This window comes from Leuciscus leuciscus, assembly GCF_965113295.1.
Source record: "Leuciscus leuciscus genome assembly, chromosome: 3".
In the NCBI taxonomy this organism is placed as follows: Eukaryota; Metazoa; Chordata; class Actinopteri; order Cypriniformes; family Leuciscidae; genus Leuciscus; species Leuciscus leuciscus.
In genome coordinates, this window is record NC_138727.1 from 5,004,452 (window position 1) to 5,022,431 (window position 17,980).

Below are 17,980 nucleotides of genomic sequence, written 5' to 3' on the forward strand. Positions count from 1 at the left end.
TAACTAATGGCTGAGCTTTCTCAGATCTTTACACTCCTGCAGAAGTCCTGCGCAAGGATGCGTTCAGGTCTCTCTCTCTCTCTCTCTCTCTCTCTCTCTCTCTCTCTCTCTCTCTCTCTCTCTCTCTCTCTCTCTCTCTCTCTCTCTCTCTCTCTCTCTCTCTCTCTCTCTCTTCCTCTCCATATGGAGTCACGATAGCTTCTTTGACTGTACGGAGGGAGGAGCTCTAGCGAAGTGAAGCTCCAGCACAAGCTCATTCACTGGGCAGATCGAGAGGCTAGAGAATATGTCCATCATCATACCTTCTATAAGACACCGCGGGGGTCAGGCTCTCTCCGAAGGATACTGAATTGTAATCGCGGACTTTAACACTCAACCACTGGACTATCTGTGAGCTGAACACTTGAGACGTGAAGCTCCCCCCAAAAATGCGGAAAATCGTTACTGGACACATAAGTATATAATAAAACAAATCATCATTGCGCGATGGACAGCTGATGGCAAGTTGGACCTGGACTTGTTCCATGCGTCTTTTTGCGCGGTGGGCTCTTCCGTGCCAGGGAAGCCTTTTGAGAAGTGCTGCAAAACTGGGTGGTTTTGTTTGATCCACAAAAGCACAAATAACTTGGCCAAGTGGAGCTACAAAGACTCCTGCGCTGCGTAATTTGGGTAAGAGTGGCTTACTAATGGCACATCCGAAGTCAAAGCAAGCAAAGTGTGATTATTCCATGCACTTCTGTCTCTTTTTCTATAGGACTGAAAGTGTTCAGAATGAATGATTGGTTGTATCACGGCAGATGCGATCGTTTTTGTATCATTTAACGGTCTTAAACATTTGTTAAAGATTTAAATGTTGGCACAAAGCCTAGATTGCTAAATGCACAGCACTTGTTTGCCCTTTGAACAGTTATAGGGTATGCTAGTTTCTAATGCACCTCCTCTTATAGCACAGTATATTTTTATTTTAATATGAAAGTATTTCAAAAGTATAACAGGCAGTGCTAATGTAACTCTGTCTCCTGTGATCTCAAGGACACCTTATGAGGTTTATTTTACTTATTCATTCCCTGCAAATTCAATCCCTGTAAATGAAACTCAGGTGACTTCATTGTGATGTAGCCGTCTGCAGCACAGATGCTCGCCTTCAAAGTCACATTTACACAAAGGCAAAGACACACACACACACACACACACACACACACACACACACACACACACACACACACACACACACACACACACACACACACACACACACACACACACACACACACACACACACACACACACACACACACACAGCCAGACATACCCACACACACAGACAAGTCTTAATTTAATGTCTGGAGAGGCAGTTTGCAGCACCCTCTTTAGATGCTCAAGAGATATTGATATGCAGAGTCCACATTAAATCTATCTTGATGATTAGAGAGGTTTACACTAGTCTGAATGCATTTGTTAAAGAAAAACATTGGTGTGTGCACATCTAAACATTTGTTGTTGTTGTTGTTGTTGTTGTTTTAGTGAATGCAACATACAGGATAAGTACAAAGCTATAGATATATGCATTAGGATTAATGTGTTGGATTAAAATGTCTGGAGTCTGGTCCTTCTATTGTTAAAAACAACATACAAACATTGTTAATATGTTTAGTGGCTTAACTGGCAGAGCGACACCAGGGTTATGAGCTGATTAAACGGAAATCACTTTGCATAAAAGTATCTGATCAATGCATACATGTGGGCAGCATGCTGATATTGAATTCATTTTCCATTAACAGCACTGATTATGAACAACATTTCAACAAGTATTTAACATGAACAGATGCAATGCATTTTCACATGCTAACATTTTCCGACACACATGTACAATACATGCCAATTACGGTTTGTTTTATTGCATTTATATTACAGTATGTTTTTGCATGCATCAATTACCTCAAACAGAATCAATACTATCCTTTCACTCTTAAAAATAATGTTTCCAAAAAGGGGGGTTTGTTGCGATGCAATGGATCCACCATTTTTGTTTCCACAAAGAACCTTTCAGTGAACATTCCTAAACATACAATTTTTTCTAAGAATATTTCAATAATCTGAGGAACACTTTTCACTTTAAAGAACCTTTTGTGCAATGTTCCATGTTAAAGGAAAACCTCTATTTTAAGAGTTTAGATAACAGTCACATATGCAATATAACAGAGGGTTAAAAGCATCAACAATATCAGTCTAACGGTCAAAAGTACATATTAAAAATGAATTGTGGGTAAAATTAGAGATTTGACATGTTTTTAGTAAAATCAACAGAACATGAGCGTTAAACAGTGTACTTTTACAAATAGTGAATGCCACTCCACATCGAGTGGGCGAGTTTATTAGCTTCACAGGACTGTGGGCTTTTCTTTGGCCTCTGTTCTTATATGTGGGTGTTGTGGCGTCTCCCTGGGGCGAGCACATCATTTCCTCCATAGTGCCACAGACACAATGAAGGGCCATCTGCGCTAGCCCACTGATTTGCGCAGGGTAAAATGGAGCGTCACTGATTCACTCATCCCTTTGCCCCGAGCCCAGTATCCACTCTTTCTCTTCATCTCTCCATCCCTCATTCTCCTGCGCTGGATGTTAAGGTCCCCCCAGTGACATGCTGCGGATAGCAACCTGCAACAATCTGTTGTAGGTTACTTCCCTTTATGGAGAGCTATGTGATTACATGCTCGACAGTGACACAAACATCACCGGTGCGTCAAAACAAGCACATTTGGATCCCGATACCTGGTTAGTTCTTCAATTCAAATTGGCAGAATTATGTTTGCATTTTGCAAAGTATCAAAGCAGCACTTGATTAAAATTATATACTTGATTAAAATTGTACCAATTAGGATTTCATTGTAATGAGAATGGGATTTTTTTTTAGTGGTGCTTGTCAGTTCAAATGCTTCAAAGTGTTGAAGGTGGTTGCTAGGGCATTGCTTTTGGTTGCTAAGGAGTTCGGAGTGATTTTTAGTGCATTGCTGTATGGTTGCTTACCAGCCCAAGTTAAAAGAGTCCACCCCCATGTCTCTAGAAATGGCCCAGGTCCTTGTCTGTGTGGGGATTTTTATTTTTATTTATTTTTTTGGCTGTTTTATCGACCACCTGGTCGAATTGCTTCGAAAAGTAAGCACACAACTGGAGTCCCTCATGTCTGTAGCTCAAATGATGCTGGATGAGTTGTATCCCAAATGTTAGTACTTTAAGCAAACCCCTAATCCATGAGCAACAGCAATAGTGATGCTTGCCACGCAACTACCAACTGTTCTCAACTTTGTTGGGAAGAAGTGCACCTGCAGCATCAAAGGCTCTTTGCTCTTTTTTAAGGCTCAGTGTCTGTTGATGAAAACAACACTGAGAAAATTAAATCATCGATCTTCTTTCCCTGCATTGAGATAACGGTTGCCCTTGTAAATACATGTGATTGTCTAGAGGATTCACATTGTGCGGTTAGAGGAGTTAGATTTATTGATGCTGGGCAACATTGATATCCTTTTTTTTCCCTGGCCAAATTGAGGGGAAAACACTGGAGAAGAGCGCTAACATGAACAAGCTAGAGATGCACAGATACTACATTTCTCCGCCCGTTACCGACAGCCGATTCAGAATGACATCTGCCGATACCGAGAGTTTGATCTCTCCCAAATAATTCTGCAAACTAAACAGGGAACCCTCTCATTTAGTACATGACTGTAATATTAGAGGTTAAAATTAACAACACAAGTATTATATTCAACAGGTATTTATTTTCATAATAATTACACAACAAAAAAACTGAAATGTTGCATACAAGGTAGTTTTCCTAACCACTTGTGTTCATGACAAATTTATTCAAGCATACATAAATAATTAACAGTTAATAAGCTCCTTTTTTTTATTTTTTTTATTTTTTTTTTATAGCAAACTAACCAACTGTAATCTTTGGATAACTTTCCTGATGTAAATGCAACATTAAATGGATAGTTCACCCAAAAATGAAAATTAGCCCATGATTTACTCACCCTGAAGCCATCCTATGTGTATATGACATTCTTCTTTCAGACGAATACAATCAGAGTTATATTTAAAAAAAAAAAAATGTCCTGGCTCTTCCAAGCTTGATAATGAGAGTGATTGGCTGTATGCCTTTGGAAGTCCATCAAAGCGCATCTATTCACTATTAAAGAGCTCCACGCGTCTTCGGCGGTTAATAAAGGCGTGTATTAGGCGTTAATAAACGTTTGTGTAAGAAAAATATTCATATTTAATAATAAATAATAATATTATTAAATATTAAACACACAACGTGATGACGAACGCAGTTTCCCAGCCCTGTTTGTTTGAACCGAGAGAGGCGTCAATTGGCGTCAATACGTTGTGCGTCAAGTTTAAGGGTTACTCTAAAGGCCAATTTATACTTCTGCGTCGAGTGTACGTCGTAGTGTACGCACGTAGGTGACGCCGTCGTGAGCATTTATACTTCTGCGTCAGATCTGTGTTGCTCTGCAGTTACTCCGCCGAAACGCTAGTTGGCGGGGGCGGGTTTTAATGTTAAGATGTTCAGAATGTTTAGATTCCTCGCGGCTGTTTTGCGTTTAGGCTACTAAGCGACTGAAAGAGAGCGGATCATGTTGGAGTTGGAGCTTATCGAGGTGGAAAAACTGTTAATTTTAGTGAAATTACTAAAATTAAAAGGCAGAAACGAGAGAAGGCGTCGGAGGAGATGGTACGTGCGACCCGTGAACCTGTTGACGGTTGAAGCGAATTTAAAAATGACGGGCGGTGCAGAAGAACACGGCGGAAATGCGTAGGAGGAAATGCAATGCTACCAAGCCGACCAATCACAGATCTTGCGGTCCGCGTCGTCGCGACGTGTAGTTACATTTTTGAGGAGGTGCGCGTCAGGGTACACCCGGCGCAGAAGTATAAATTGGCCTTAAGTCGATGCGTACGGCCGTCTGCCGGAAGCTAGTTATTTTAGTCGATAAAGTATTAAATATGGATATTTTTCTTACATGAACTGATCGCTTCACTTCAGAAGACCTTTATTAACCCCCAGATACGCGTGAAGCACTTTTATCATGGATAGATGCACTTTGATGGACTTCCTAAGACAAACAGCCATTCACTCTCATTATCAAGCTTGGAAGAGTCAGGACATTTTTTAATATAACTCTGATTGTATTCATCTGGACGAAGAATGTCATATACACATAGGATGGCTTCAGGGTGAGTAAATAATGGGCTAATTTTCATTTTTGGGTGAACTATCCCTTTAAGTGACACATCGTTCACAAGATCTTTTATTGATGCCTATGCCTGATTGAGCGATTACATGACACATGATTCATTTCCGTAAGTTGTACTGTATCTTTCAACATACCTTCTGATATTCATTCATGTTTTTTGAATGAAAAACATGTAAACCTTTGAAGATGTAAAAGGGCAAACTTTTATTAAAGAGGAAGAAAAGACCTGAGGTGCTACAGCGATCTGTCACGTCCGATTTAAGAGCATCAAATGCCATTTATTGTTTGAATTTTGTGATAAAAATGGACCAAATTTGAAATCTGAGACTTATCTTTATCTTATTTTTCTTATCAGAAGTAACAAAGCACAAAGCTCTTTGCAATTATTGGACTGGGGCGCACTACAAATAATGCTTAGTGCAGGGAAAAACTCAAACCTGCAACCCTGGCTTGAACTACGGGTAATTCATAGTGTCAAACAGATTTTCACAATTGTTTAACTGTTAATGCGTTATTGTTGCATTAACTTGCCCTGAATTCAACACAAGAGTGATTTTCTTCACACACAGTATGAGTTGCAGTCTCACACATTTTTTCGTCCCCTTTTGATTGACAGGATATAATCGGTCATGATCATTGGCTGTTTCTAAACAATCGGCCAATGATTGGCCTATACATCTGTGCATCTCTAGAACAAACAATGAACCATTGTATTTTTATCAACTAACGTAACAAAGATTATTAAAAAACGGTAACAAATGTATTGCTCATTGTTAGTTAATGCATTCACTAATGTTAACTAATGGGAACTTATTGTAAAGTGTTAACGAATATATCTAGTTTAAAGTGCTATAAAAGGAAAACAGTTGAAATGCTGTTAAAAAGTGATGGCTATTTTATTAAATGATTACATCTCTGTAATATCTTCTGCGTTTGTCTCATTAGCTGCAGTCTTTTTCATAAGCTTCAGGCAAAAACGTAATTCACAGAGCTGAACGACGTGGACACTCATATGATTAATCTAGAAATGCAGCACTATATAATTTTAAGATGTCAGCTCTGTGTCAGACCCACTGCTGTCATTCTTCCACTTCATTTGCTTCAGTGACTGAAAAAATTATATAAAGTTCTGAACATTATTTATATATTTTTTGTGTACACATGTAAGCTAACACCATATTAGACAGACTGATATTATTATTATATTTTTCTTAAGAACATATGAATGGTGCTAAGGTGTTTGGGGGGTTATTTACCAGTGCAAGTGCGATGTTAATTGGTCCTTCTCAATTTTTAGGTATTTTACAACAATTTGGGGTACGTCCATTGCACAACTGGCATGAGTTTTGCACCAAAGTTTAATACTTTGGGTTAGGGGTTTGTTCAAATCACTAACCCTGAATATGAGCAACAGTGATGCTTGATTTACTTTAGCATGTACCAATAAAATGGGATCACGGAAGCGTGGTCTATTAGAATAAACTGCAGTGAAGGGGAAAATCAAATGGAGAGCAGAGAAAGTGAGATAAACTTCCTGTTGTGATGTTGATTTGCAGGGAGAGGTACATCTGTTACATCCAGATGTTTGATTTTGTGAACGTATTTGGTTTCATCTGGTAGATCTAACGGCTAATTCCAGCGAAATAATTACGGCACATTTGTTGTGCAACACATTTGGAAGAAAGCACACAGCACTTCTTCCCCTCCTATAGCTGTGATAAATACATGCATATCATAATATGAGAAATTACAAATTTGGTGCACAGGGATGATGTATAGGCTCCAAAATGTACATGGGCATCATAGGCACACTCACAACGCTAATGCAGTTCCAAAATGTAGGCAACAACATGATATTGTTTTCTTCACTCTTAATAATAAATGGTTCCATGACGAACCTTTAACATCAAGTCAAGTCAAGTCATCTTCATTTATATAGCGCTTTCATCAATGTAGATTGTTCCAAAGCAGCTTTACAATGATAATAGGAAATTAAAGTAAAGTGTTTTGGCTTTATAGCAGCTCTAGAATAAAGTTATTGTCCAGCTAAAGTTAGTTTGATTTGATTCACTTCCGTCGCATCGATCATTAGTTATTAACTTAGAGGTCGCTAACACGAAACCGTTTTAACAGAAAACTCTTCAGTTCTTTCTGTGCAAACTTCAAAAAGCCGATGGCGTGCACATGCGTATTACGAGTTCAGTCTATAGGTATGCGTGTTTGAATATTTGTGCGCAGGCGTGTAAGTTCCCTACAAACCAACCTTCAACAAACTACTTGTCTGGCCTTAAAATTAATAATACAGAATTTTTATCGCTTCCACGTAGCCACGCGAACCGGAATTATCCCGACAATGCTTTATCTGTAGAGAGGTAAAGGGAGGGGAGGGAGGCCTTCACAGGGATCCATATAACTTTTCCATTGCACATAAAGTTCTTTAGAGTGGAAGTTTCTTTAGACTTGTAAAAAGACACAGTGACTGTAGCTGTTTCTTTGTTGTGTATCGTGGGTTTTGTGATAACAGAGAATTGTAAGTTATTCGATTGAAAGAGCAAAAAGGAGGGCTAAGAGACAATCTCCTATGAGAACTTGCAGTATACATCACTGAGTCTGAGAAAGAACAACGCCGCAGATAAAGGCGACAGCTAAATGCCGTCAACTTTAGCTTTCTGTATGTTTATATCTTTTTGCTGTTTTCCATGTTCTTGGAGTATATATATGTAAACTGTGTTTACACTGATTTAAAAAATGGTAGGTGTTGGTGTTTTACATGTGTTCGGCCAATCAGCGTACACTTACGTCACTGGTAATTCCTATTGTGCTGGTTGAGACCCTACTCTGAAGTAGGAGCTAATTTAGTCTTCCCAAAAGGAGTTCCTATAACAAAAATAATTCCCAGTTCCTGCGGTGCGAACACGGCAAAAAATGGGTATTTACGCCATTAGTTCTAGGGAACTATGGAAATGTGAAAACCCCCTTATGGAACCTTTATTTTTAAGAATGTAAGATCACTTTTTTTGCCATAATTCTACAGTAACATTGCATGCAAGCGATCAAATGCAATGCACTGCGACCGACTTTGCAAAAAAATATAAAGGCAAATGAAGAAAGAGAAATTCTGTTTAGAAATGAATTAAACACCAAAAAAAAAAAAGAAAAAAAAAAGAGGGAAAACCTGTTTAGTCTAAATAAACATTGAATAATTACTTCAATATATTTTGTGTACTATGCGTTTTTATGCTTATAATAATGATTTTTGTTAATGTATTAACAAAGTCCATTTCAGGTTGAAGTAAGACAGGATTTGAAACAGAGCCACTTTTAATTTATGCATATAAACTTTGACCCCAGGATCAAATGTTTTGTTTGTTTAGATTAAAATGATGCAGTTACCTTTTAAAAATAATTAAAACCCCAAATTAAAGTCCTTATGGTGTACCTTGTGTGAGGATATTAAATTAGTGTCCTGATTTTTTTTAACACACTTCTATAATGGAATTATTCTACCTGGAATGAGGTTGCAACCCTAACCGTATTGTCTCGTAAAAAATGTCACGTTTGTCATGTTAAAAGACGAAGGACTGAATTGGTTTGACACCAGTTCCACAGGAGACATGAAAGATTAGACAATACTTGCAAAAGACTAGGGAAATTAAAGTTGTACCTGTCCTTTAAATAGCATATGGTAAGCAGATTATGCAAATGATGGGATGGCTTTGTGGTTTGGTTTAAGCAGTTGATTTGCTCCTCTTTGACAGGACCACCGCCATTGATTGCCATGCTTCATTGGCCAACCTTGTTCTGGTGGTGTTTCATTACTGATCAGATAAATAATGAATGACCAACCCTTAGAATTGTGTCCGAGACAGCAGCTATTCTCTCAAACTGCTCAAGCAAGACAATGCCTGCTGTCTACAAACAATACTTCTCCTGGGCCTGGATCAAATATAATTTCCCTTGCAAAAAGGTTAGCGTCATGAGTTTCTATAAAGATTCAAATGAGCTCCAAATATAATACATAAATAAATAAATAAATACAATGACCCAAACACTTTTACTTTGCAATTTGCAGTTAGTTGCAAACTAGCTCGGTCTAGATCTGCTCCACTGGGCAGCTGGTAAAGAAATCTGCTTGTGTTGCTGTAGGGTTGCAAGCGATTGGAATGCAGCATCGCAGGTAAACAGCACATGGGGCCATACAATTATTTATTTTTCTTGCCTCAAAACAAAAGACACTGAATTGTGATGTCAAGATAAGATAGTGGAAGCGAGAAGCACGCAATATATTTCCTCTGTTATGGATATATGAAGTGCTCAGCTACAAACAAGTTCACTTAGAGTCATACAAAATAGCCTTGAGGGTTATTTTTATTTGCTTTAATTTATTTGAACATTTCACGGTACATACACCTCATATGTCATCAAACATTTACAGATGCACTGCTGTGATGGATTCTTCAATTGCAAGTCTTTTTATTCTGGTCTAATGTTCAGTGGAACTGGCAAATTTGCATAACTATACATACATATGTGTACAATGCAGTGGGGTAGATGCAGCATATATGGACCTCGTCCTTTCTCACTGGTTACCGGGGCTTGCATATGTCAGCTTCGAAATTCAGAATTTCAAAAATCACAAATAAAATATCTTTAACATCTCAATTTTCTCTCTTAGTCTTAGACATCCTGGATAAGTATACATCAAGATCTGTCCTATTGATTATTTCAACAAGTCATCAGTAACCTCAGAATTCATTTGAACAAAAGTGCATCGTCAATAATAAAGAATTAAGGTGGACGTATGAGAGTAAAACCCAAAGGAGATCTTTGTAATATCTTAATTGTTTCTCCAAGACAGCAAAGAGATTATATAGAAAGCAAATGGAGACATTTGCTAAGGTTTTCTGCTTTTTTAGATTTGTATTTTCTACTGGTAAAAAGAACCAAAGTAATCTAATATGCATCTACTCTACATTTTCTAAAGAGATCTCAACAGTGTCTCAAAAATGTGCTCAGGTTTGACAAGATACCAAGTCTACAATTAAAAGATAGAGATTTCAATATAAAATCAAATATTACATTACAATGCTATCCACACTCATTTTACGACCCTATAATCCTTATGTACACTGTTAAAAATAAAGGTTCTTCGTTGACATCTATTTTTCTGTTAAAGAAACATGGAACCTTTCAATTGCACAAAAAGTTCTTTATAGTGGAAAAACGGTTCTTGGATTATGAAAATATCCTTCACATTAAGGAAAAAGGTTCTTTTGAGAACTGTTTAATGGAATCTAAAGTGGTTATACTATGGCATCACTGTGAAAACCCCTTTTAAAACCTTTTTTTACATGTAAAGTGTATTTTGGTCGCTGGCTGTATCCGAAATCACACACTATATACTATACAGTATAGTAGGTGAAAAACAGTATGTGACAACAGAAGTATTTCAGAATTCACAGTACTCATAAAAGAGTATGCAAAAAGTACCCGGATGACATCCGGTGAGATTCTGAAGTGTGCATACGATGGACACTTTCCTATCCCATGAGGCCACGGGAGAGGATTTGTGGATGGCAGGGAATCGACGCAACTGACGCTGGAAGGTCACATGATAAAGACGAACGAATGGCGAACAAAGTATGTCCAGATTACATTCATATTACACATATTCATATTATATAGAACATACTGTTTTAGCGGTCGTGAAGCAATTACTTGTTCAAAATAAATACCTACTCAAGAGAGTATGCGACTTTGGACGCAGCCAATCAGGGGTGCGTTTCCCAAAAGCATCGTTAGCCAACTTTTATCACAAGTTCCGTCGATATCAGCATAGTTCAACGAGTCGGTGTTTCCCGAAACCATCGTTCTAACGAACATTCGCAAACAGCATCGCAAAGTTGTGTATTGGAACGACAGCTCTCGACCTGTGGTTAGAAGCAGAGTTTCCAGTTTGCATGACATGTGGACTTAATAAATCCTTATCTTGAGCAAAATAAGCAAGCTGACATTCAGTACAACCTGTGTCTTTTGTTTAGAATACATTCAAATATAATTTTCGTCTTTTAGTTTGTCAAGAGATTTAAAGCACTGTTTTTGAAGAGTGCGCATGTGTGAACGTGCTCTACTATGTAAGAACGAGCCTATGATTGAATCTGGAAATAAAGCAAAATAACTGAGAAAAATTAGAAATAGTCCTCAGATGTCATGTCTGTAATTAATAGCAAAACATCTAGAATTAATTCGATCTCAAACAGATTCATTAAAAGAAGTTTACTCCAGCACGTGTGTGACGTCATAAACCAATGTGGTTGAACGACCACTTTGCGACAGATATGGTTTCGGGAAAAAGTCGTGACTAGCTAGTTGATTTCTTCAACGATGCATCGTACTATGGTAGTTAAGCATCGAGTTACGTCGTTGTTCGGGAAACGGCACGCACCCCAGAGCATGACATTGTTGAGATTTCTTCTAAAACTAGTGAATGTGAGAATAGATAGGGTCTATTTCTCAGTTAAAAAAAAAAAAGTCTAAAGCAAAGATCTCCAATTGTACATTTAATCCCTTAACTATTTATGAGTAACAATTGAGAGGTCAAAAATATCTCATTCGTCACTTCTCTTTCTTATGGGATGGCCTATGCTTTGGGTAACCGTGTGAGAGAAAGACAGAGAAATTTGCTGTATCAGGACAGATGTTCCCATGTGGAGCGGGTTAGACAGGCAGGGTGGGTGGAGACCTGAGGGATGAGGACTCACGGGTCGAGCTATATGTGCGTATGTGTGTATATAGATAGATAGTTAAGTAGATGGATATTAGGCTCTGCTTAAATGCATGAGAGCACAATATGTAGGCTTCACTGGCTCTTAATGGACCACAAATTCTCTCCTTACTGTCAACCACACACTGCTAGCTAAAAATAGGAATGGGACAGTTTTTTTTTCCCCCTTCTTTGTCCTGTCATCTAGCATGACATGCAAGCATTAATTTTCTCCGCAGTTTTTGTAATCTTTTAATCTAATTTTATTTATGCCCCCGCCCCCTTCCACTGCCTGTCTACCTGCGTCCTCAAGAGAGACGACGAAAACCATCTTTGTTGTCTTCACACGCTGTGTTTGCTCAGAGCTGTCAGCGCACGCAGCCTGTCGGTGTCATGTGGCATGCCGGACCATTCAATGTTTGATTTCATGTCAATACAATTGGGAAGTCTTTCATTCCTCTAAGATTCACTGGGACTCTGGGGTGTTTTATGTTTCAGTTAATTTACATAGAACTGTGTTATGTTGCTTTAAATGACATAATAACAAATTATAGCGTGTGGTTATTTTCCTCCAGTGGAAATGTATGAGGAAGAGATTGCTATTTTTCATTTAAATATCAACTTTGTCCTAAATGTCTCTCAAAAAGTTCCTTATAAAAGATAAAAATAAGCAAATTAAACAACTGTTGACATATACTATATATAATTTACTCTGTAAAAAAAAAAAATATATATATATATATATATGATCAATAATTTATAACAACATATGTTTTTTTACGTTGCTTTAACTCATCAGAATAAGTTAAGTAATTTTCAACTTTTTTATAAGATTCAACTAATGAAGTCAGTTCAATGTATTTTAAGTTGAAATGACTTAAACATACAAGTTGATTGTACTTAAATTTAAGGCCTCAATTATTATTTTTTACAGTGAAGAGCTATAAAATTAATTTGGATAGCAGATCAGATCAATTGGTCTGGGAAAAAAAATTATGAGAAATGTTTGAGTTCATATAGGGATCTCTTACTTTTGATTTTCGACTTGAATATATCGTTGAAACATTGGAGATGATCTTCATCAGTCCTGAAAACCCTTAAAAATAGAAATAGACACAAATTAGTCATAGGAATCATTTTTTATTTAATGATTCTTGGACTGATTCCTCTTGACAAGTCTGATTTCTTAGCAGTTTCATGAAAAGAAGTGTATTGGTAATTTTGTGGAATTTTTTTTTCTTTCAAATCATTAGATAAGAACTCATTAAAAGAGTCATTCGCTGAGGAGTCCAGTTCTTGGCTCCCTAACCAATACACATAAGACACAAAATATAGATCTACAAGATTAATGTGGAAGAACCTGTTCTTGTGAGAATGTTCATACTGAGGTCCTTGACTTGTGCAATGTTTATGGACAACGTTCTTCTGTTTCATTCAAATGAATCCTGAGGTGTAATTGTTGGCAGTATAGGACACATCTTAAAGCACACTCATCCAGATGTTAGAGGTAACAGGGTCAGGAAAACCAGTCTAATTATGCAAAGACAAGTCTCACAGGCTGCCTGCTGCTGAGGATTGATGTAAATAAAAAATCATTCAGTTTGTCATGTAAAATATAGGCTATGCATGCATACAAATTATTTGCCTTTGTTGTGAAAAAAAAGGTGAAATCATTTGTTCATTTTTTTAATTTACAAATGACGTGGCATATAAGCATAAGTCGGATTCTTGATTAGAATTTAATTATCCCAATAATTTTAAATACTTAATTATTTCCCTAATGTGATATAATCACCACTGTTATCATCATCATCAATGACGCAACCAAATTATTCATTTAGGACAGTGTTAGTTATAAAGAGTTCTGGAGTTCCACTCACTGCTTGTATGCAATAATAAAATGCAATATGTTAGCAACACTTTTAATAGCTTTAATATTTTAGCAGCTTGTGAATATCTGTTTATATGCACAGATTAGATTCCCGAATCATATCCTGATTAGTTTATTAGATTCCACACTGTGAACTCCTTGCTATAATTCCTATAATTCAGTGTTCTGCTCATAGCTATTTTATGAGTTTGTTAACTGCACTCAGTAATTACCTTTCCTTCTCTCTCCTGTGTTGTCTTTTTAGATATACTGAAGAAGGACAAAATGCTGGCCAGGATTGTTTTCGTTTGCTTCTTCTTTGCTGGTGCTAGTTTTGGAGATACTGAGTCTAAGGTGTTGTACGATGGAGCTTGCAAATCTTTGTGCACCTGTGAAGAGACAGATGGACAGTTGTACATAAACTGTGAGGAGAGCAACATAAGCAAAATGTCAGATGTCGAAGTACCGTCAGATAAACCTTTTCATCTAAATCTATACAAAAATGACTTAGTGGAGTTACTTGCAACGGATATGGATGCTTTCAAGAACGTCGTCACCTTACATCTCGGTGAAAACAGCATACAGGAGCTTGAACCTGGTGTGTTCAGTGCGCTGGGATCCCTGAAAAAGTTGCACATAAACAGAAATTACCTGGTCATGCTGAAGGAGGACACATTTCACGGCTTAGTAAATTTGGAATACCTTCAGGCTGACACCAACTTTATCCGGGTCGTGGAGCCTGGGGCCTTCAGCAAGCTTGTCCGTCTTAAAGTTCTGATCCTCAATGACAATGAGATTGAGTTTCTTCCGAGCAACATTTTCCGCTTTGTGCCTCTGACACATTTGGATCTGCGAGGGAACAAGCTGCAGACACTGCCGTACGTGGGTTTCCTGGAGCATATTGGTCGTATCATTGAGCTCCAGTTGGAGGAGAATGACTGGGTGTGTAACTGCGAAATCTTACATTTAAAGGTCTGGATTGAGAACATGCGAGCGCAGTCATCCATTGGCGAGGTGGTTTGCAACAGGCCCGAAGATCTTAGGGGCACCTCTTTGGCTAGGGTCAAAAGGGATTTGCTTTGCCCCTCTCATGCTGACATCAACCTCGAAGAGCCATCAAAGTCTCTAGACATGGTTGTCACCCCATCCACTAAGGTTGTTCAGATACCGAATGCCAAAGATGATGCAAAGATACCTACACCTGCAAACGGCCTAGGGCCTTGTGTCACAGTGGGTTTTTTAATGCACTGTGAGGACCGAGGCGTTCAAAGGATATCTGATCTAGGCATTCTTCAACAAAGCCCTACCATGCTGGTTTTGACAGGAAATATGATACAAAGACTTTTCAAATATGATTTTGTGACATACGACAGTTTGGAATTGCTCAATTTGGCAAACAACCAAATAGACTACATTGACAATGAAACATTTCTGAGTTTGAGCAACCTGAAAAAGCTGCACCTGAATGGAAACAGGATAGAGAAAATATCTGCAACAATGTTTCTCGGCCTTCACAACCTGGAAAATTTGTACTTAGAGTATAATGTGATCAAAGAGATTGAGGCTGGATCGTTCAACCCTTTGACAAATCTAAAGCTCCTGTACCTAAACAACAACCGACTCAACACTCTCCCTGCACAAATATTTCGTAATGTGCCTTTGGTGAAATTAAACCTAAGGAAAAATGTCTTTATGCACTTACCGGTGAGTAATGCATTGGACCAGCTTAAATATTTGGAGCAGATTTATCTTGAGGACAATCCTTGGGACTGCACTTGTGATTTGGTCAGCCTCAAACAGTGGGTGGAAAAGCTTAGCAAGGAAACAGTGGTGGGTGCCATCTTATGCCACACTCCTAAAAAACTGTCTACTGCTGAGGTCAGAAACCTGAAGCATGATGTTCTCTGCCCCGGCTTGGTAACCTATAAGTCCTTACCTGGAGGCACCGAGGACAGTATTCCAGTCACGAGTGCACCGGAGGGCGGCACCAGCGGCTTCTTCCGGTCAATTACAGATGCAGTGCCACTATCAGTGCTCATCCTCTGCCTTCTCATCCTCTTCCTGACCGTCATTTTCTGCGCTGCCGGGATTGTCGTATTTGTGCTACACCGTCAGCGGAGACATGCCAAAAAGAAACAGGCCGAGGAGCAACCTCGTGAGAGCAGTCCCATCCACCTGCACTACAGCATGTATGGCCAGAAAACCACCCACCACGTAACTGAAAGGCAAGGACCCAGCATGTACGACGAACCTTCCCATAGCCCCATCATTCAGGTCTGCAGGAACCCCAGTTATTGCTCTCAGCACAAAGACTACGAGTTAGATGACTACGATAGCGATAAACCTAAGCATATGTGCCATAGCATCCTTGACAAGGACAACAAATCCCTCCCTAACGTGAAGTTCAGGGCCGTCACCGACTACCCCTCTGAGTTTGAAAGTTTGGGAGACGCGAGCTCCTTGTACAAGAACATCTTAGAAAGAGAACGGGAGATCCAACAGCTCAGCCTCACCGAATACCTCAGGAAAAACATATCACAGCTTCAACCAGCTGTGGACATGCAAGTCCCCAACCACCACAAAGAGCTGAAACTAATGGAAACTCTCGTTTATACGAGGCCGAGGAAGGTCATGGTGGAACAGACTAAAAATGAGTACTTTGAGCTCAAAGCCAATTTACATGCCGAACCAGACTATTTAGAAGTCTTAGAGCATCAAACGACTTTCAACTGAGATAAGTACACTGTATATTTTGATTTGACAAATGATACTCCAAGTGCCTTGACAGTCCATTCTGATTTCTGATTTAGCCCAAGAGATATAATACAACAACGTCGGAGTAGAGGCAATTCTCATGATACAATCATTTGACGCTGACACAATGTCTAATTTCAGGTGGACCTTTAGCTCTAGCATGCTATTGGACATTGCAGATGATGGATTATACATTCTAACAAGTTTCCAATCACACATAAAGAGTCACAGAGTTGTACAAGATTGGCTTTGATACCAGAACTTTTCTTTTGCATTGTGGTCAATACATTCTCGTTATGTTTGCTACATGGTAGGGGAGACTAGCATAGAGTCACTTTACATTTCTATCTGTGTATCTCTTATTATGTACGTGGCTAATCTTTAAGCTCTGTTTATCTGTAGCAATTGAAGAAAACATGTTTTCTTTATTTTTTTCCTGTCAGAACATTTATGGTTAGTTAAAACATTCCCTGATTTGCTAAGCTTTGAATTAAACATGCCCAACACAGTTGTTGTTCATTAAATATTAAATAATGGTGGTACTTAGATCTCAAGATGTCTGAAAATTGTATTTATCAATAAATAAGGCGTCATCAACAGCAAGTAGCTTGCCAAGTGGCTATTGTTTTGACCCTGAGGTCAAACTTTATGACTGGGCTCATTTATCATGCCTGAAATTGGCGTCTCACCTGAAATTATCAACACGCCTGGAGAGTTTGTTCAAAAATTATGTCATACCGACCCACTTGCTCAGACCTCCACTGCTTCTGATATGGACAAAAACTCTGCTGGGCATCCATGGAGAAAATGAAGAGAAAATAATTGCACTACTCAAAATGCTATTTAAAGGTGGTTGATGACAATCACGTTGTGGGGCCGCACAGTCTATGCCATTTTTTCCCATAGGAAAACTGAGTAGTGTAGCTTCTGGTTTGTAAAATAATGTTGTTTAAAGTTCCTTTCGACACGAATCATATTTGACTATTTTCTTTCAGCATGACAATTATGCAGGGTGTTTTATCTTCATTATGTGGCTGGAGAAGAAAAGAAAAATATATATATATACATCTATATATGTATAGAGAAAATATGCACACAAGTTATTGTGTTGAGCCTTGAAATGTTTTACTGTATAGAAGAGCACCATAGCTTTATTTTGTACAAGTGTGGATGAGAGTTATTTATTCTGTATATTTGTACATAATTTAACATTTATATGTTTGTGTGCCTTTAATGTGGTACCAATTAAGCTGTAAATAAAAAATAAATAAATTGAGAACATTGCAATATGTATGGTCAATGACACAAATAGCATGGCACAAAAAAAAAAAAGGT

General features: G+C 38.3%; 1 protein-coding gene across 2 annotated transcripts; it reads left to right on the forward strand.

Annotated features, from left to right (window-relative positions):
• Positions 1-231: 231 nt before the first annotated feature.
• On the forward strand, positions 232-17,698 carry slitrk6 (SLIT and NTRK-like family, member 6). 2 transcript variants are annotated; one of them, XM_082163796.1, is made up of 2 exons: positions 232-669; positions 14,157-17,698. In XM_082163796.1, the coding sequence occupies exon 2, from the start codon at positions 14,177-14,179 to the stop codon at positions 16,622-16,624; it is 2,448 nt and encodes an 815-aa protein (XP_082019922.1). In that variant the 5' UTR covers positions 232-669; positions 14,157-14,176; the 3' UTR covers positions 16,625-17,698. The 2 variants fall into 2 exon arrangements, with proteins under 2 accessions (XP_082019922.1, XP_082019923.1); XM_082163797.1 differs by lacking the exon at positions 232-669 and adding an exon at positions 8,530-10,898.
• Positions 17,699-17,980: the final 282 nt, after the last annotated feature.

Bases quoted from the DNA above. Each gene is read 5' to 3' on its own strand.
- slitrk6 (XM_082163796.1), top strand. From the start codon at position 14,177: ATGCTGGCCAGGATTGTTTTCGTTTGCTTCTTCTTTGCTGGTGCTAGT.